Here is a 21113-nt window from a genome sequence, read left to right as displayed (position 1 = left end):
ACTGACCAGTGCGAAGGACCCTATTGTTTTTCAAATGATTATTAGGGACCGAAGCACTGACCAGTGCGAAGGACCCTATTGTTTTTCGAATGATTATTAGGGACCGAAGCACTGACCAGTGCGAAGGACCCTATTGGAACCCAAATTATTATTTTTATTAGGGACCGAAGCACTGACCAGTGCGAAGGACCCTATTGTTTTTCAAATGATTATTTTTAAGGACCGAAGCACTGACCAGTGCGAAGGACCCTATTGTAACCCTAATGATTATTATTATTAGGGACCGAAGCACTGACCAGTGCGAAGGACCCTATTGAAACCCTAATGATTAGGGACCGAAGCACTGACCAGTGCGAAGGACCCTATTGTAACCCAAATGATTATTAGGGACCGAAGCACTGACCAGTGCGAAGGACCCTATTGTTTTTCAAATGATTATTAGGGACCGAAGCACTGACCAGTGCGAAGGACCCTATTGTAACCCTAATGATTAGTTTTTTTTTTTTTTTTTGTTCCGCCTCTTTGGAGCCATTTTTGACGGCTTGAACGTGAATGAAAACTCATCAAAATCTCCAACTTCATCAGGTCTGGCGAAAAATTTGATATTCTCGTCATTTCGTAGTAAAAATTCGCAAAATGACTCAGTGGCGCCCCCTTCAAATTTTCAAAAGGGCCTCCCCATTGAGGTTTTTTCATCGTACGTGCACGAAAATTTTTAGACACATTCAGCATGCGAGATCTCACATAAAATCCTCTTACACCCATAGTCAAAACCAAACAGGAAGTCCGCCATATTTTTTTTCAATGGCGAAAATTCGCGTTTCACAGGTTAGCTATTTGAACGAACTCCTCCAAAAGCAATTATCCGATTGACACAATGAGAATGTCAGTGTGTTCTCGACATGTTGAAGATCTCTCGTTGTGCTCTGCACGTTATTTCCTCAAAGGGCGTGGTCATACGGACGCGTTGTTCGTCACAAACAGGAAGTAGTTTGTTACGGGCCTTAATATAGTCATAGATTCATCAAACATCACACACATGATCCCAGTGGAAAAATAAAACTAGACATGTTGGCATAAAAAGTGGGCGTGGCTAAATGACTCAGTGGCGCCACCTTGAAATTTTCAAAAAGGCCTCCCCATAGAGGTTTTTTTGTCCTACGTGCATGAATTTTTTTATGCTCCTTAAGCATGTCAGGAGCTACATAAAATCCTCTCATACCCATCGTCATAACCAAACAGGAAGTCCGCCATATTTTTTTGAATGCAACAAAAATGGCTGAAATTCCTTTTTCACAGGTTAGCTATTTGAACGAACTCCTCCAACAGCGTTTATCCGATCATCGTAAACTCAATGTCAGTGTATTCTAGACATGTTCAAGATCTCTCGTTGTGCTCCGCACGTTATTTCGTTTAAGGGCGTGGCCATGGCGTACCATCAAACATTGATGTCTCGGCGCACCTCTATTTTACCTTTCTGAAAGGCCTCCCCGTAGAGGTTTTTTTCTTTTACATGCATGACAATTTTTTTGTATGTTAACCATGGCAGGACCTACAAAATATCCTCTTGCACACATAGTCAAATCCAAACAGGAAGTGCGCCATATTTTTTTTGAATGGCAAAAATTCGCGTTTCACAGGTTAGCTATTTGAACAAACTCCTCCAAAAGCAATTATCCGATTGACATAATGAGAATGTCAGTGTGTTCTCGACATATTCAAGATCTCTCGTTGTGCTCCGTATGTTATTTCGTCAAAGGGCGTGGTCATATGGACGCGTTGTTCTTCACAAACAGGAAGTAGGTTGTTATGGGGCTTAATTTAGTCATACATTCATCAAACATCAGACACATGATCCCAGTAGAAAAATTAAACTTGTCATGTTGTTATAATAAGTGGGCGTGGCTAAATGACTCAGTGGCGCCCCCTTGAAATCTTAAAAATGGCCTCCCCATTGAGGTTTCTTTGTCCTACATGCATGAGATTTTTTATGCTCATTGGGCATGTCAGGACCTACATAAAATCCTCTTACACCCATGGTCAAAACCCAACAGGAAGTCAGCCATATTTTTTTTCAATGGCTAAAATTCCTTTTTCACAGGTTAGCTATTTGAACGAACTCCTCCAAAAGCGTTTATCCCATTGACACAATGAGAATGTCAGTGTGTTCTCGACATGTTGAAGATCTCTCGTTGTGCTCTGCACGTTATTTCCTCAAAGGGCGTGGTCATACGGACGCGTTGTTCGTCACAAACAGGAAGTAGTTTGTTACGGGCCTTAATATAGTCCTACATTCATCAAACATCACACACATGATCCCAGTGGGAAACTAAAACTACATAACTTGTTATAAAAAGTGGGCGTGGCTAAATGACTCAGTGGCGCCCCCTTGAAATTTTCAAAAAGGCCTCCCCATTGAGGTTTTTTTGGCCTACGTGCATGTAATTTTTTTATTCTCATTAAGAATGTCAGGAGCTACATAAAATCCTCTCACACCTATCATCATAACCAAACAGGAAGTCCGCCATATTTTTTTGAATGCAACAAAAATGGCCAAAATTCACGTTTCACAGGTTAGCTATTTGAACGAACTCCTACAACAGCGTTTATCCGATCATCGTAAACTCAGTGTCAGTGTATTCTAGACATGTTGAAGATCTCTCGTTGTGCTCCGCACATTATTTCGTTTAAGGGCGTGCCCATGGCGTACCATCAAACATTGATGTCTTGGCTCACCCCTATTTTTCCTTTCTGAAAGGCCTCCCCGTAGAGGTTTTTTTCTCTGACATGCATGACAATTTTTTTGTATGTTAATAATGTCAGGAACTACAACAAATCCTCTTGCACACATAGTCAAAACTAAACCGGAAGTCCGCCATATTTGTTTTTAATGGCGAAAATTCGCGTTTCACAGGTTACCTATTTGAACGAACTCCTACAAAAGCGTTTATCCGATTGACACAACGTCAAGGTCTGTGTGTTCTAGACGTGTTGAAGATCTCTCGTTGTGCTCTGCACGTTATTTCCTCAAAGGTCGTGGTCATACGGACGCAATGTTCGTCACAAACAGGAAGTAGTTTCTTATGAGTCTTAATATAAGTGTAGAGTCACCAAACATCAGACACATGATCCCTGTAGAAGAATTAAACTTGTCATGTTGTTATGATAAGTGGGCGTGGCTAAATGACTCAGTGGCGCCCCCATGAAATCTTAAAAATGGCCTCCCCATAGAGGTTTCTTTGTCCTACATGCATGAAATGTTTTATGCTCATTGGGCATGTCAGGAGCTACATAAAATCCTTTTACACCCATAGTCAAAACCCAACAGGAAGTCCGCCATATTTTTTTTGAATGGGTGAAATTCGCGGTTTATAGGTTAGCTATTTGAACGAACTCCTCCAAAAGCGTTTATCCGATCATCGTAAACTCAATCTTAGTGTGTTCTAGACATGTTGAAGATCTCTCGTTGTGCTCTGCACGTTATTTCCTCAAAGGGCGTGGTCATACGGGCGCGTTGTTCGTCACAAAAAGGAAGTAGTTTGTTATGGTTCTTAATATAGGCGTAGAGTCACCAACCGTCACACACATGATTCCTGTAGAAAAATTAAACTACTCATGTGGGTATAATAAGTGGTCGTGGCTAAATGACTCAGTGGCGCCCCCTTGAAATTTTCAAAAAGGCCTCCCCATTGAGGTTTCTTTGTCCTACATGCATGAAATTGTTTATGCTCATTGGGCATGTCAGGACCTACATAAAATCCTCTTACACCCATGGTCAAAACCCAACAGGAAGTCCACCATATTTTTTTTAATGCAAGAAAAACAGCCAAAATTCCTTTTTCACAGGTTAGCTATTTAAACGAACTCCTACAACAGCATTTATCCGATCATTGTAAACTCTGTGTCAGTATGTTCTAGACATGTTGAAGATCTCTCGTTGTCCTCCGCACGTTATTTCGTTAAAGGGCGTGGCAACTGCATACCATCAAACTTTCATGCCTAGGTTCACCGCTTTTTGGCTTCAAAAATAAGGCAATGCTTCCATCTTGTGGTTAAAACCGGAAATCACCGTAAAAAACTGAAGTGGCTGTAATTCTTTTATATGTAGCACGGCGTATCTGGCTCAATTTAAACCTACAGCGGATATATAGATATCTATTGAAAGTCTGTGAAGTCCTGAATCCAATGCTACCAAAAATGACATGGTATCATGTCAAGAACAGGGGTTAATAATGCCCTAGATTCATGATACGTTCAATAGGCACTTTTGCTCCTTTACACAAATCAAAGCGTAAGGCCTGCTGCTTGGCCACGTGTCGCGGCTGCACTCCCGCGGTCGCGACACACGGCGACATGCGCGGGGTGCTTCGGTCCCTTCATCACCGCTTGCGGTTTTAATTTTTAGGGACCGAAGCACTGACCAGTGCGAAGGACCCTATTGTAACCCTAATGATTATTTTTTTTAGGGACCGAAGCACTGACCAGTGCGAAGGACCCTATAGTAACCCTAATGATTATTAGGGACCGAAGCACTGACCAGTGCGAAGGACCCTATTGTTTTCCTTACGATTATTAGGGACCGAAGCACTGACCGGTCCCTAAATAATCATTAGGGTTACAATAGGGTCCTTCGCACTGAAGCACTGACCAGTGCGAAGGACCCTATTGTAACCCTAATGATTGTTATTTTTTTATTAGGGACCAAAGCACTGACCAGTGCGAAGGACCCTATTGTTTTCCTTACGATTATTATTATTATTTTTTTTTTCCTTCCGCCAGTTTGGAGCTACTTTTGACGGCTTGAACGTGAATGAAAACTCATCAAAATCTCCAACGTCATCGGGGCTGGCGAAAAATTTGATATTCTCGTCATTTCGTAACAAAAATTCGCAAAATGACTCAGTGGCGCCCCCTTCAAATTTTCAAAAGGGCCTCTCCATTGAGGTTTTTTCATCGTACGTGCACGACAATTTTTAGGCACATTAAGCATGCGAGATCTCACATAAAATCCTCTTACACCCATAGTCAAAACCAAACATGAAGTCCGCCATATTTTTTTTCAATGGCGAAAATTCGCGTTTCACAGGTTAGCTATTTGAACGAACTCCTCCAAAAGCAATTATCCGATTGACACAATGACAATGTCAGTGTGTTCTCGACATGTTGAAGATCTCTCGTTGTGCTCTGCACGTTATTTCCTCAAAGGGCGTGGTCATACGGACGCGTTGTTCGTCACAAACAGGAAGTAGTTTGTTATGGGTCTTAATATAGGTGTAGAGTCACCAACCATCAGACACATGATCCCAGTGGAAAAATAAAGCTAGACATGCTGGCATAAAAAGTGGGCGTGGCTAAATGACTCAGTGGCGCCCCCTTGAAATTTTCAAAAAGGCCTCCCAATTGAGGTTTTTTTTGTCCTACATACACACATTTTTTTATCCTCATTGGGCATGTCAGGAGCTACATAAAATCCTCTTACATCTATCGTCATAACCAAACAGGAAGTCCGCCATATTTTTTTGAATGCAACAAAAATGGCCGAAAATCACGTTTCACAGGTTAGCTATTTGAACGAACTCCTACAACAGCGTTTATCCGATCATCGTAAACTCAGTGTCAGTGTATTCTAGACATGTTGAAGATCTCTCGTTGTGCTCCGCACGTTATTTCGTTTAAGGGCGTGGCCATAGCGTACCATCAAACATTGATGTTTCGGCTCACCCCTATTTTACCTTTCTGAAAGACCTCCCCATAGAGGTTTTCTTCTCTGACATGCATGACAATTTTTTTCTTTGTTAATAATGTCAGGAACTACAATAAATCCTCTTGCACACATAGTCAAAACTAAACCGGAAGTCCGCCATATTTTTTTTGAATGGCTGAAATTCGCGGTTTACAGGTTAGCTATTTGAACGAACTCCTACAAAAGTGTTTATCCCATTGACACAATGAGAATGTCAGTGTGTTCTCGACATATTGAAGATCTCTCGTTGTGCTCTGCACGTTATTTCGTCAAAGGGCGCGGCCGCGGCGCACCATCAAACTTTGATGCCTCGGCTCGCTCCAATTTTTTAACCTTCGATGACTGTGAGGCCTGCTGCTTGGCCACGTGTCGCGGCTTCATGCCCGCGGTAGCACTCTCGCGGTCGCAACACACGCGGACATGCGCGGGGTGCTTCGGTCCCTTCATCACCGCTTGCGGTTTTAATTTTCTTCTTTTTTTTTTTGTTCCGCCTCTTTGGAGCCATTTTTGACGGCTTGAACGTGAATGAAAACTCATCAAAATCTCCAACATCATCGGGTCTGGCGAAAAATTTGATATTCTTGTCATTTCGTAAAAAAATTTCGCAAGATGACTCAGTGGCGCCCCCTTCAAATTTTCAAAAGGGCCTCCCCATTGACGTTTTTTCGTCGTACGTGCACGAAAATTTTTATACACTTTAAGCATGCGAGATCTCACATAAAATCCTCTTATACCCATAGTCAAAACCAAACAGGAAGTCCGCCATATTTCTTCTCAATGGCAAAAATTCGCGTTTCACAGGTTAGCTATTTGAACGAACTCCTCCAAAAGCGTTTATCCCATTGACACAATGAGAATGTCAGTGTGTTCTCGACATGTTGAAGATCTCTCGTTGTGCTCTGCACGTTATTTCCTCAAAGGGCGTGGTCATACGGACGCGTTGTTTGTCACAAACAGGAAGTAGTTTGTTACGGGCCTCAATATAGTCATACATTCATCAAACATCACACACATGATCCCAGTGGAAAAATAAAACTAGACACGTTGGCATACAAAGTGGGCGTGGCTAATTTACTCAGTGGCGCCCCCTTGAAATTTTCAAAAAGGCCTCCCCATTGAGGTTTTTTTGGCCTACATGCATGAACTTTTTTATACTAATTTGGCATGTCAGGAGCTACATAAAATCCTCTAACACCCATGGTCAAAACCCAACAGGAAGTCCGCCATATTTTTTTTGAATGGCTGAAATTCGCGGTTTACAGGTTAGCTATCTGAACGAACTCCTACAAACGTGTTTATCCGATTGACACAAGGTGAATGTCGGTGTGTTGTAGACATGTTGAAGATCTCTCGTTGTGCTCTGCACGTTATTTCCTCAAAGGGTGTGGTCATACGGACGTGATGTTCGTCACAAACAGGAAGTAGTTTGTTACAGTGATTAATATAGGCGTAGAGTCACCAAATGTCACACTCATGATCCCTGTAGAAAAATTAAACTACTCATGTGGGCATAATAAGTGGTCGTGGCTAAATGACTCAGTGGCGCCCCCTTGAAATTTTCAAAAAGGCCTCCCCATTGAGGTTTCTTTGTCCTACATGCATGACATTTTTTATGCTTATTGGGCATGTCAGGACCTACATAAAATCCTCTTACACCCATAGTCAAAACTTCACAGGAAGTCCACCATACTTTTTTTAATGCAAGAAAAACGGCCGAAATTCCTTTTTCACAGGTTAGCTATTTGAACGAACTCCTACAACAGCATTTATCTGATCATTGTAAACTCTGTGTCAGTGTGTTCTAGACATGTTGAAGATCTCTCGTTGTGCTCCGCACGTTATTTCGTTAAAGGGCGTGGCAACTGCATACCATCAAACTTTCATGCCTAGGCGCACCGCTTTTTCACCTTCAAAAATACGGCAATGCTTCCATCTTGTGGTTAAAACCGGAAATCACCGTAAAAAACTGAAGTGGCTGTAATTCTTTTATATGTAGCACGGCGTATCTGGCTCAATTTTAAACCTACAGCGGATATATAGATATCTATTGAAAGTCAGTGAAGTCCTGAATCCAATGCTACCAAAAATGACATGGTATCATGTCAGGAACAGGGGTTAATAATGTCCTAGATTCATAATGCGTTCAATAGGCACTTTTGCTCCTTTACACAAATCAAAGTGTAAGGCCTGCTGCTTGGCCACGTGTCGCGGCTGCATTCCCGCGGTCGCACTCTCGCGGTCGCGACACACGCCGACATGCGCGGGGTGCTTCGGTCCCTTCATCACCGCTTGCGGTTTTAATTAGGGGCCGAAGCACTGACCAGTGCGAATAGGGACCGAAGCACTGACCAGTGCGAAGGACCCTATTGTTTTTCAAATGATTATTTTTTTTTTTTTTTTTCTCCGGTCCGTCTCTTTGGAGCCACTTTTGACGGCTTGAACGTGAATGAAAACTCATCAAAATCTCCAATGTCATCGGGTCTGGCGAAAAATTTGATATTTTCGCCATTTCATCAAAAAACTTCGCAAAATGACTCAGTGGCGCCCCCTTCAAATTTTCAAAAGGGCCTCCCCATTGAGGGTTTTTCATTGTACGTGCACGACAATTTTTAGGCACATTCAGCATGCGAGGTCTCACATAAAATCCTCTTACACCCATAGTCAAAACCAAACAGGAAGTCCGCCATATTTTTTTTCAATGGCGAAAAGTCGCGTTTCACAGGTTAGCTATTTGAACGAACTCCTCCAAAAGCGTTTATCCCATTGACACAATGAGAATGTCAGTGTGTTCTCGACATGTTGAAGATCTCTCGTTGTGCTCTGCACGTTATTTCCTCAAAAGGCGTGGTCATATGGACGCGTTGTTCGTCACAAACAGGAAGTAGTTTGTTACGGGCCTTAATATAGTCATACATTCATCAAACATCAGACACATGATTCCAGTGGAAAAATAAAACTAGACATGTTGGCATAAGAAGTGGGCGTGGCTAATTTACTCAGTGGCGCCCCCTTGAAATTTTCAAAAAGGCCTCCCCATTGAGGTTTTTTTGTCCTACATGCATGATTTTTTTTTTGCTCATTAAGCATGTCAGGAGCTACATAAAATCCTCTTACACCTATCGTCAAAACCAAACAGGAAGTCCACCATATTTTTTTGAATGCAACAAAAATGGCCGAAATTCACGTTTCACAGGTTAGCTATTTGAACGAACTCCTACAACAGTGTTTATCCGATCATCGTAAACTCAGTGTCAGTGTATTCTAGACATGTTGAAGATCTCTCGTTGTGCTCCGCACATTATTTCGTTTAAGGGCGTGGCCATGGCGTACCATCAAACATTGATGTCTCGGCTCACCCCTATTTTACCTTTCTGAAAGACCTCCCCATAGAGGTTTTCTTCTCTGACATGCATGACAATTTTTTTGTATGTTAATAATGTCAGGAACTACAATAAATCCTCTTGCACACATAGTCAAAACTAAACCGGAAGTCCGCCATATTTTTTTTAATGTAGAAAATTCGCGTTTCACAGGTTACCTATTTGAACGAACTCCTACAAAAGCGTTTATCCGATTGACACAACATCAAGGTCTGTGTGTTCTAGACATGTTGAAGATCTCTCGTTGTGCTCTGCACGTTATTTCCTCAAAGGTCGTGGTCATACGGACGCGTTGTTCGTCACAAACAGGAAATAGTTTGTTATGGGTCTTAATATAGGTGTAGAGTCACCAAACATCAGACACATGATCCCTGTAGAAAAATTAAACTTGTCATGTTGTTATGATAAGTGGGCGTGGCTAAATGACTCAGTGGCGCCCCCATGAAATCTTAAAAATTGCCTCCCCATAGAGGTTTCTTTTTCCTACATGCATGGGATTTTTTATGATCATTGGGCATGTCAGAAGATACATAAAATCCTCTTACACCCATGGTCAAAACCCAACAGGAAGTCCGCCATATTTTTTTTAAATGGCTGAAATTCGCAGTTTACAGGTTGGCTATCTGAACGAACTCCTCCAAAAGCGTTTATCCGATCATCGCAAACTCAATCTTAGTGTGTTCTCGACAAGTTGAAGATCTCTCGTTGTGCTCTGCACGTTATTTCCTCAAAGGGTGTGGTCATACGGACGTGATGTTCGTCACAAACAGGAAGTAGTTTGTTACAGTGATTAATATAGGCGTAGAGTCACCAAATGTCACACTCATGATCCCTGTAGAAAAATTAAACTACTCATGTGGGCATAATAAGTGGTCGTGGCTAAATGACTCAGTGGCGCCCTCTTGAAATTTTCAAAAAGGCCTCCCCATTGAGGTTTCTTTGTCCTACATGCATGACATTTTTTATGCTTATTGGGCATGTCAGGACCTACATAAAATCCTCTTACACCCATTGTCATAACAAAACAGGAAGTCCGCCATATTTTTTTTAATTTAGTAAAAATGGCTAAAATTCCTCTTTCACAGGTTAGCTATTTGAACGAACTCCTACAACAGCGTTTATCCGATCATCGTAAACTCAGTGTCAGTGTTTTCCAGACATGTTGAAGATCTCTCGTTGTGCTCCGCACATTATCTCAAAAAACTCTCATCTGAGCCGGAATTGATCAAAGCCTGCAGAGAATGCCACTGGGAGACCACAGAAATCTTCACCGGAGTGAGACGTCGAGAGGAATAGTCTTTAGCAGAGGTTCGGCTCACCAGTGTCCTCTCCTTCACTGGTGAGCCCGTTCTTTTAGCGGACACTTGTTCACAAAGTGTCCCAATTGTCCACAGTACATGCAACGTCCCTCCTTCATACAGGAGTTAACCTGGCTCGACCCACCTGCATGGGTTCCTCCGAGCTGACCAAGGGTGCTGAAGGGGGACGGAGATGCTCCGAGAAGTAGTTCTGATGTTTTGGGGAGGAGTTGCGGGGCAGCAGACACTGCTGGTTGGAAGGACGTAGAGCCGAGAGCCTCCTTTCTCGTTCTCTCTCTCTCAGACGTGTGTCAATCCGTGAGGCCAAGGAAATTAGGGAATCCAGGTCTGGGGGAAGGGTTAGTGGGGCCAACTGATCCTTGAGGGAGTCAGAGAGTCCATTGCGTAAAGCGTCCATTAAAGCGGTGGTGTTCCAGCCGCTGTCAGCTGCTTGAGTCCGAAACTTAATAGCGTAATCTATCACTGTTTGTTTACCTTGTTGCAGGGTTACAAGATTCTGGGTGGCCTCCCGACCGTGGTTTGACAGATCAAAAATCTGGGAAAGAGCCTCAGAGAACAGGACAGAAGTCTGACACACCGGAGAATCACGAGACCATTCTGCAGTCGCCCAAGCCTCTGCTCTCCCGGTCAGATGAGTGATGATAAAAGCCACCATAGCTCGCTCTTTGGGAAAGGAGGCTGCTTGTAACTCAAAGTGCAAGCCACATTGCACTAGAAAAGAACGGCAGTTCTCTGAGTCACCGGAGAAGCGTTCCGACTTGGCCAGGTGGGGAGTGTAGCCTGACGAGGACAGGGGAGCTACAGGTGGAGCAGCAGGCGTTAATTCAGGTGCAGGAGACAAATCAGGAGGAATCAATGTATCCAAACGAGACATAAGGTGTTGGAATTGGGAGTTTAATACGCTCACCTGAGAACCATTGGCAGACTGAAAGCTCTCATGATGTTCCGTGAGCTCTTTAATTCCTCCATACACCGTGTGCAGCTGAGTCTCATGTCGTTTGATATGCTCCTCCTGCTCGTGGAACGCAGCAAGAACTGAATCTGAGCCTGCTGAGTCCATTCTCTGGCCAGTTCGTACTGTCAAGGCCAGGAACCACAGGGACTCAAAAATGCAGACTCAAAACGACAGATTCCAAAAAAGGGTAGTTTTAATACAGTCCAGGTCGGTACACAGAAGTCAGTCCTCACAAGCAAACAAATCCAAAAGGGGCAGGCAGAGAATCAAACGAGAGGCAGGCAGAGGGTCAAAAATACCAGATAATCTAACAGGGAAATAATTGCTGGAACTAGGGTCACGAGAACACACTACGAACTGGCAACATGAGGAATGAAACACAGGGATATATGGACAGACAATCAGGGAATGACGAGACACAGGTGAGGATAATTAGGGCAGAGTTGACACACAAGGCAGGAACATGAGGAGCAAGATCTGGAAGACAGAGACAAGGGTAAGTACAAAATAAAACAGGAACAGGCAAAGAATGAAATAGAAAATAAACAAACATAACTTAAGTGACTACACGGATGTGTCAGAGGGGTTTGATCCCCAGCTCCTGCAGCAACATGTCAATGTGTACTTTGACAAAAAACTCGAGCACAAGTTGCTACCGCTTCTTTGTCAGTGGTGTAGGAATGTAGAGAAATTGATAAGTAATACTGATGTACAATTTATTTAGCAGCCTCTGCCATCGGTGTGTAAATGGGAAGTGTGACCTGTGGTGAAAAAAAGCGCTTTGAGGAGTTAAAAGACTAGAAAAGCACTATACAAGCTCAAGACCATTCTCTTTCAGACTGCGGAGTCTGTTCTTCCTCTTCGTTCTGGGGAACCATAAAGGTGTCCTCTTGTATCCACCATTTTTTTTTAAAAATGTCCTTTTTTACCTTAGATGTATTTGTTGGTTCACAGGTGCTTCACAGGGGATAGCTATGTTGTGCCTAAAGATAGTGTTTTTAATCAAAACCACACCAACCAAGAGCAGAGTGCTCTGAGACAGAGAAAAGACAACAACATTTAGGGATCGAGACTGAGTCAAGACTTATGGTGCATTTGGATTGTGCCTCCTATCTAATTTCACTATCCACTTTAGGTGTTTGGAGAATTCGTAAAGGAGCAGATCTCTGTTTTTTGACAATCCGACCGCACTTTCACTAGGTGACGTAATAGTAATGTGACGGCGGTGGAAGTTAGTGACGCGAGTCTGCCTTGATAAAACTAGTTTTCAGAGAATGGACTACTAAAAGCTCATCTAAAAAAAATTGCCCTGTGCCTTCTTACCAGTGAAATAATCCTAAAAACCACGATATGTGAATAACTTTGATGGTTTTACATCAGCATCACGTTCAGAGTTCATTTCTGGATTTAAGATTAAAGTTGTTTAAGACAAATTATTGCAGTGGTAAATTCTATGAGCTGCGTCCATTTTCCCTTTTTTATTCACAAAGTTATATATTTCAATTTCTTGAATTAAATCAACATCAGATAACTGCAAGCATCTCCACACACATGATGCAAGAATGTATAAAAGCAATCTTCACCTTCTTCACACACACACAATAAAAATAAATTTTAAAAAAATTACAACGGAAACTATAAGTCAATCAATTTAGAAGCCAAATGCAGATTGTCGCCACATTTGTCCTCCAACAGATCGTTAGTTTTCGTGAATGCTCTGATATAGGTCGGACGCGCAAGTCGCTTTAAAAGTTGTGGGGCGGCACTTTCATATCTCCTTTCGTAACAGATGGTCCAGTATTTCCATGCTAAAGGAGGTTATAAAGGAAGCATTGAGCCACCTTTCCTTAACTTTTAGAGAATTTGAACAGCTCTTATCATGGCCACCACTTAACTGCTCCGGGGGTTAAGGAAGAAAGGCTAGTAAAGTGGATAGGAGGGACAATCCAAACGTACCCGAAGCCCAATGCAGGGTGAGACTGAGACAAGTCCAAAACCATAAATATCAAAGACAAATCATCATCTATTTTGCAGGTGGCGTGTCACTGACTAACACAGGCCAGGTTGCGGCCATGATGGGAATGAAAATCAAACTTAAAATGAATTTAAGTTATGTGTTGCTTTGGAAAGAGGCAATTTCCTTCTAATCTCAGTGATGACTTGACAGTGATGAGAAAGCAGCCTGTCAGTGGTGGTCTAGAGTCCATTCAGTCTGACATGATTCATCTACTTTGTCATTGCAGTGTTTCCCCATTATGCATTTAGCAACAGCGGTGCGCCCCTCCTCAGATATGACCACTGCTGACTTTTTATTTATGAGAGAGGAACGGGTAAGCTAAAGGAGAGGATAAATAACTTCATACTATTTTGCGCTATGGACACTTCATATCAGGAATATTAATACCTCTGTGTGACAAACTTTTGCATTGGCATGTGGCTTTTGTTACAAACAATCAAGCCTTGTTTCAGAGAGGGCTGTGCTGGAAAAAAAACGGAGGAGTAATTTAAACACGGCGGCTTTGTGTTTGTCTTTTAATGTCGCTGTGACTGTTGTACAGGACCATGATCAACAGAAGGGTCCCAAAAAGTAGGACAGTGTATGGGTCAGTGATTTGAGAATCTTTCCCGGCTTTCGTGTATGGAAATGCAACAAAATGTGTGTTGACCAAGATGACGAGAACTGAACCGCTTGGTGGAAACGACTTTATTGACAAGCCCTCATATACAACCCCAGCTTTAAAACCAGAACAATCACTTAACGGTTCCAATCAAATGAAATGTGGCTTTAATGTCTGTGTAGTGGGGTCAATTATTTAGCCTGTCCTAGAATGTATACATCAAATTAACCTGACCTAAAAAATAATCCTATCTAATCTGTCATGTGACTTCTCTTTTAGTTATAAGGGAGAGGGGATCGTCAATGGCAGCCCGGAGAACGTGTGGGAGTGCTTGAAACCAATACCCAACGGGCTCAGAGTTAGTTGGGACAAAAACGTGAAAATGTTTCAACTGTTGGAACAAATCACAGAGGTTTGTTGCTGTGTTTACTGAAGATCTTTTTCTACATCATGTTGTATTTATTATCCCTGTCACCTCACTAAGTTGTCTTTCTTTAATTTTCACCAATGATTGTCTGACATATCTTATTGATGCACTTGGTGGCCTAAAAAAGCCCTACAGTGTTTTGGTAACTTTGAACTGCAAAACCAGAAATCTAGTCCAATCATGTCTAGAACTCAAAGGTTGTGACAAAAGAAGTGTCTTATAATAACTGCTGGATTTGATATATGAAGTCAAAATCCACACATTTAAGAAATGTACACTGCTCAAAAAAATAAAGGGAACATTTAAACAACACAATCTAATTCCAAGTCAATCACACTTATGTGAAATCAAACTGTCCACTTAGGAAGCAACACCGATTGACAATCAATTTCACATACTATTTTGCAAATGGAATGAACAATAGGTGGAAATTATAGGCAATTAGCAAGACACCCCCAATAAAGGAGTGATTCTGCAAGTGGTGACCCCAGACCACTTCTCAGATCCTGATGCTTTCTGGCTGATGGTTTAGTCACTTTTAAATGCTGCTTTCACTCTCGTGGTTGGATGAGACAGAGTCTACAACCGACACAAAGTGGCTCAGGTAGCATTGTGGCTCAGGTAGCATTGTTACACATCAATGCGAGCTGTGGCAAGACAGGTTTGATGTCTTTCAGCATAGTGTCCAGAGCATGGAGGCGCTACCAGGAGACATGCCAGTACATCAGGAGAAGTGGAGGAGGCCGTAGGAGGGCAACAACCCAGCAGCAGGGCCGCTACCTCCGCCTTTGTGCAAGGAGGAACAGGAGGAGCACTGCCAAATGCAAAATGACCTCCAGCAGGCCACAAATGTGTCTGCTCAAACAGTCAGAAACAGACTCCATGAGGGTGGTATGAGGGCCCTATGTCCACAGGTGGAGGTTGTGCTTACAGCCCAACACCATGCAAGACATTTGGCATTTCCCAGAGAACACCAAGATTGGCAGATTCGCCACTGGTGCCCTGTCCTCTTCACAGATGAAAGCAGGTTCACTCTGAGCACATGTGACGGACGTGACAGAGTCTGGAGAACGTTCTGCTGCCTGCAACATCCTCAAGAAATACTGGTTTAGCAGCTGGTCAGTAGTGGTGTGGCGTGGCATTTCTTTCGGTGGCCGCACAGCCCTCCATGTGCTCTGGTTTAGGTACCAAGATGAGATCCTTAGACCCCCTTGTGAGACCATATGCTGGTGTGGTTGGCCCTGGGTTCCTTAATGCAAGACAATGCGAGACCTCATGGAGCTGGAGTGTGTCAGCAGTTCCCCAGACCTGAATCCAATTGAGCACATCTGGAACATCATGTCTTGCTCCATCCACCAATGCCACAATACACCACAGACCAGGAGTTGTCAGATGCTTTAGTTCAGGTATGGGAGGAGATCCCTCAGGAGACCATCCGCCACCTCATCAGGAGCATGCCCAGGCATTGTAGGGAGGTCATACAGACACGTGAAGGCCACACACACTGCTGAGCCTCATTTTGACTTGTTTTAAGGACATTACATCAAAGTTGAATCTGCCTGGAGTGTGTTTTTCCACTTTAATTGTGAGTGTTACGCCAAATCTCCACCTCCATTGGTGTTTGATTTCAATTTTTATTTGGTGTTGTGCAGACAAATTTGATTTCCATGAAAAAATGATCATTTTTTTTCGTGATTTTGTTGCCAGCACATTCAACTATATAAAAAAACAAAGTATATTTCATTCGTTTAGATCTAAGGATGTGTTATTTTAGTGTGCCCTTTATTTTTTTGAGCAGTGTAGTAAATACTTGGCCAGTGCAGCTTCAAATGAGTCCCAGCTTATACTTTGTTTGACCCCGTCTTTGAGTACATGCCCTTTTCTCTCACTCTTGCACAGGACATTTCTATTTGCAGAACAGTCACGCCCTCAGCAGCTATGGGTATCATAGCTCCACGAGACTTTGTAGATGTTATTTTAATCAAACAATATGAAGATGGCACAATTTCATCAAATGGTGCGTAACACTTACTTTTTTTTTTAACTTCTTTTACATCTGTGTAATGCCATGGGATAGGATCTTGGCTGTGATTTCTTTTTCACATTTTGGCTGTTGAAAAATACAGAATTTGTATTAGAATACAGAATTGATCTGAATAAACAATGTTTTAAAAAAGTAATCACAGAGACTGTTAGGGAGTCATGAATTGAATGCGGTATTCATTTTGTCAATGAAAAAAAGATTTCCTCTGTTAACCTTTATTCATGACGAGGACAAGATGTTGACGAGCTCAAATTAGATCTTTGATAATAAAACTAATAAAACTTAACAAGTTTGTGTGTTCAAGCTTGCACATGTGCGTGCGTGTGCATAAGGGTTAGGGGTAACTGTCTATTCTAAGCGTCAACAAGCTAATGATAGACTGCCTAAGCAGTGAGTAACTAAGGTTTGTGTAGTATAATAGTATCCTTAAAAGGCTACGACTATATGAAAGAATGAAGTCTTTAATAAGTAACTTTTAGCTCTTCCGTGATAAAATCTACACCAGGGACGGTTGATCCCACACCACACTGTGAAAGTAATCCCCGACAAAGGTCCTCTTTTAAATCATATCAATATCATACCGATCATTATCAAACATGATAATGATGTTAACCCTCGCACTGTCCTCCGGGTCATTTTGACCCGGGTGGATATGTTGTGGAATTTATTTTATTTAATTATTTACCAGCCTCCCCCGGCCCATATCAATCGATCAATATAACAATAATAATAATAATAAAAATGATAAAAATGACAATAATAATAATAATTTAATAACAATTCAATAGTTATTCAATAATTTCATCAGAGCGGAGTCGATTCCTCCGCCCGGGGCTGTCTCGTGTCATCAGAGCGGAGTGGAGTCACCCGTCCGGGGCTTTCTCGTTTCATTACAGACCACAGTCTCTCAGTCCACACGCAAACAACAACAACAGCGATGACAACAACAACAACAGCGATGACAACAACAACAACAATAACAATAATGACTTTACAACAGAGCCTCCTTCTCCTCAACGACGAGGAGGAGGACGAGGACGAGCGCACGCGGGGCAGTAGGCGACGGCGCAGCCCCCGCAGACGTATCTTTCGCACCCGCGGCACACGGTTCGCGTTTTGCGGTCTTTTGCCGACGGGCAAGTCTGACACCTCATCGTCTTGGTCTTCTCCTCCTCCTCCTCCTCCTCCTCCTCCTCCTCGTAGTCCCCGTCGCCCTCTCCGTCTTCGCGGTCGGTCTCCGCCGCCGCCCTCACCATCGCCGCGGACTCGGCCGCCCGCGGGAGCCGCTTCCACTAGGCCAGGGCCGGGGCGGCGAGCCCCTTGCCCAGCAGCTTCAGGAACATGCGCCTCCTGTCGCGTCTGCCGCCCAGCCAGCCCGGGTTGAGCTCCCTCCAGATCACGAAGGCGTTGTAGGCCGACACGTCGACCATGTTGTGGAAGACGACCAGCGGCCAGCGAGCGGTCATCCTCCTCCTGTACGCGCCCACCACCTTGTCCAGGTTGTCCACGCCACCCTTGTTGCAGTTGTAGTCGAGGACGACGTGGGGCTTGACGCGGCGGTCCTCGCCAAAGCGCTCTCGGCCCCGCTGCTCCGAGTGGGCGCGCTCCGTGCTCAGCAGCAAGCACGTTCCTGCCTCGCCGCCCCTTGGGCTTCTCCACCACGTAGGAGACCAGGGCGGCACGGTCCGAGAAGGCGAACTCGCATGAGCCGGGCGCCCTGCCCTTGGCGTCGGTGAGCGCGTGCCCACCAAGGTTCTTCTTCTTCTTCTTCTTCTTCCTCATTGTCTTCTTCTTCTTCTTCTTCCTCATCGTCTTCCTCCTCGACCTCTCCCTCGTCTCCCTTGTCTCCCTTGTCCTCTCCCTCGACCTCTCCCTCCTCGTCCTCTCCCTCGTCCTCGTCCTCTCCCTTGACCTCCTCATCTTCCTCCTCCTCACAAAAACAGTCACAAAAATTCTGCGTGTCGAGGGGTACCCCTGGGCATGTGAACCGACGCCGCTCCAATAGAGACGAGGATCATCTCCCTCTTTTTCTCCATATGTGGTGTTTATGAAGGCGATAACTACATGAACTTCGCCGCTGTGATGGTGACGGGTGTGACAGCGTACGGGTATGACGGCGAAAAAAAGAAAGCCCCACAAATTTCAGAGTCGCAACATTTTTTATTACTTTTCGGCGTCGGGGCGCCCTGCGACATCCCAACTGCCGCCGTTCCAATAGAGACAAGGATCCTCTCCTTTTTCTTCTCCGTTTAGACGGCGATGCCTATCTGAACTTCGCCGCTGTGACGGTGACGGGTGTCCGACACACGCGAAAAAAAGAAAGTCCCACAAATTTCAGAGTCGCAACATTTTTTATTACTTTTCGCGGGGCGCCCCGCGACATCCCAACTGCCGCCGTTCCAATAAAGATGAGGATCCTCTCCTTCTATGACGGCGATGCCTATCTGAACTTCGCCGCTGTGACGGTGACGGGTGTCCGACACACGCGAAAAAAGAAAGTCCCACAAATTTCAGAGTCGCAACATTTTTTATTACTTCTCGGTGTCGGGGCGCCCCGCGACATCCCAGTCTATATATCTATGTATATCGGCGGGAAGAGCCGGGTAAGAAAGACACAGAAACAAAAAAAAAAAACGGAACACAAGTTTTTTTTTTTTACCCGCCTTCACGCTAAGGACACCGCAAGGGTTATAGGACCAATTAAAGTTGTAATATTTTCCCTGGGAATGTTTTACACCCCCAGTATTAATAAAATGGCTTCTTTTATTTCTTTTTATTATATATATTTCCTAAGACTCAGATTGTCCATGCAATGGTTAATTTCATATCCAATTTTTTGATCCTGTTCATGTGGTCAAATTGAAAAATATGTTTTCTTTTATTTTGTTGTTTTTATGCATTTTTAACTGTAGTGTAAATGGGTTTTTTAGCTTTCATTTGGGCAAATGTCTCTATATATTTCAGAGAGATTGCTAAGAAGTTTGGTGCAATTTGCTGAGTCATGATAAGATGAGCTAATTTAGAGCTTTCAGAGCATGTATGGATAACACCTGCAGACTCTTGATTTATTTTCTGAGGTCTCTCAGCAGTGAGCTGTTCTGAAGGAAACACAGCCCCTCATACATCCAGTATAACACAGACCATTGTGCACCTTTGTGTCTTGTAAAACAGCCACGAATGTGATTCACACGGGATGTCCTCCCCAGTCTGGCTATGTGAGAGGATTTAACCACCCATGTGGATGCATCTGTGTCCCTGTCTCAGGGTGAGCACTCTAACTCCACTCAAAAAATGTTAAGTTCATGTTCACCCACCTAATTTTTTGTCTCTTTTTTGTATTATTCCACTTCTTATGTTCTTCCTCTCTATTTCTTCAGAGAGCCCAAGAAAACCCAAGTTTATAGTTTCTTCCAGACTGACCTAAGTGGCCTGCTCCCTCGCTCTGTGGTCGACTCATTCTTCCCCTCCAGCATGACGGAGTTCTACAGCAACTTGTCCAAGGCTGTAAAATCCCTCAAAGACCTTTGACAACAGAGTTAAGAAGTACACCTTTAAACTTGAGGCCTGATGACTTGTCAGGTGAATGAAAAGCAGTCTATTCTAAACAGTCTAAACCCAACACAAAACAGTACACCAACATAAACAGTTGTTTAATTCAAATAAAAAGACTCCAAGATAAAGTTTATATTTCCCTTGTACTGAAGGGTTCCCCCCCAGTAAATCTTCCTTCCTTTCAATTTGAGGGCACTTAAAAAGTCACAAGTTATAATAAATTATCATTATAAGTTATTATAAATACTGAAAAAGGTTTGAGTCTTGAAGAAGCTGTGTTCTCAATATTTTAGTGTAAGTCATTTCATAAATGGAAATTTGACAAACCAGCGTCAAAAGTCTCCCCATCTGTATCATACATTTCCTCCAGTCTAAGGAGAAACAAATGATATAATCTGTATTTGTAAATTGTTTTAAGTATGGAATGTCTGTAGTTTTTGGTGGGATAATGAGACACCAAGCATTTATTTACGTCAGCGCATACTTAGAGTATATAGAAAACATGCATGTTGCATGGACCTTGTTTACCCTCGATCAGATATATGGTTAAGAAAACTCATGTCATATCTCATACTTAGCCACAGATTTGCTCTGCTTTGCTCACCTGTAGAGCATAAAAGAAATGTCCTGCCGACACTCAAGGACTCTCCCTCACGCACTGCTGGGCAGCAGAGTTTTTTTCCCTTTTTGTCGTGGTAGTGGTACTTCCCCTTTTTTATTCTACGTTTCCTCTGTCAAAAATATGTTAACATCAGCATAATTTTATGTTGGCCATATTAAGTGTGCTAGCATCAAACATTTAGGATTTTCCTCACAGTTGGCCAATCAACTGCCAATTAATCAATCAATCAATCTTTATTTGTATAGCGTCAGGTGTTATCTCGAGACACTTTACAAAAGCAGCTCATTGTTATGTTTACAAAAAGCAGGTAAAGGACCTTACTTATGGCTATATTACAAGAGCCCAGCTTAATCCGTCATAGCGTGGCAAGAAAAAACTTCCTTTTAGGATAGGATAGGTTTGGGGGGGGGAAGGGGGGTTGTTTGGGCAGGCCATCCTCATCAACAGTCCCAA

At 43.2% G+C, this 21113-nt stretch overlaps 1 protein-coding gene across 2 annotated transcripts in view; it reads left to right on the top strand.

Annotated features, from left to right (window-relative positions):
* The window catches only part of stard5 (StAR related lipid transfer domain containing 5), a 75517-nt gene extending 54659 nt beyond the window's left edge, over positions 1-20858 (top strand). For both annotated transcript variants that reach the window (XM_079340007.1, XM_079340008.1), the window contains 4 exons: positions 14295-14427; positions 16342-16459; positions 19658-19751; positions 19864-20858. In XM_079340007.1, the coding sequence (XP_079196133.1) occupies positions 14295-14427; positions 16342-16459; positions 19658-19751; positions 19864-20014 (496 nt within the window). In that variant the 3' untranslated portion in view covers positions 20015-20858. The remainder of the gene's footprint in view (positions 1-14294; positions 14428-16341; positions 16460-19657; positions 19752-19863) is intronic.
* The last annotated feature ends 255 nt before the right edge of the window (positions 20859-21113 follow it).

Source organism: Symphodus melops (genome assembly GCF_947650265.1).
Source record: "Symphodus melops genome assembly, chromosome: 3".
In the NCBI taxonomy this organism is placed as follows: Eukaryota; Metazoa; Chordata; class Actinopteri; order Labriformes; family Labridae; genus Symphodus; species Symphodus melops.
Note: the sequence above shows the minus strand (reverse complement) of the source record. Positions and strands in the feature narration are given on the sequence as shown.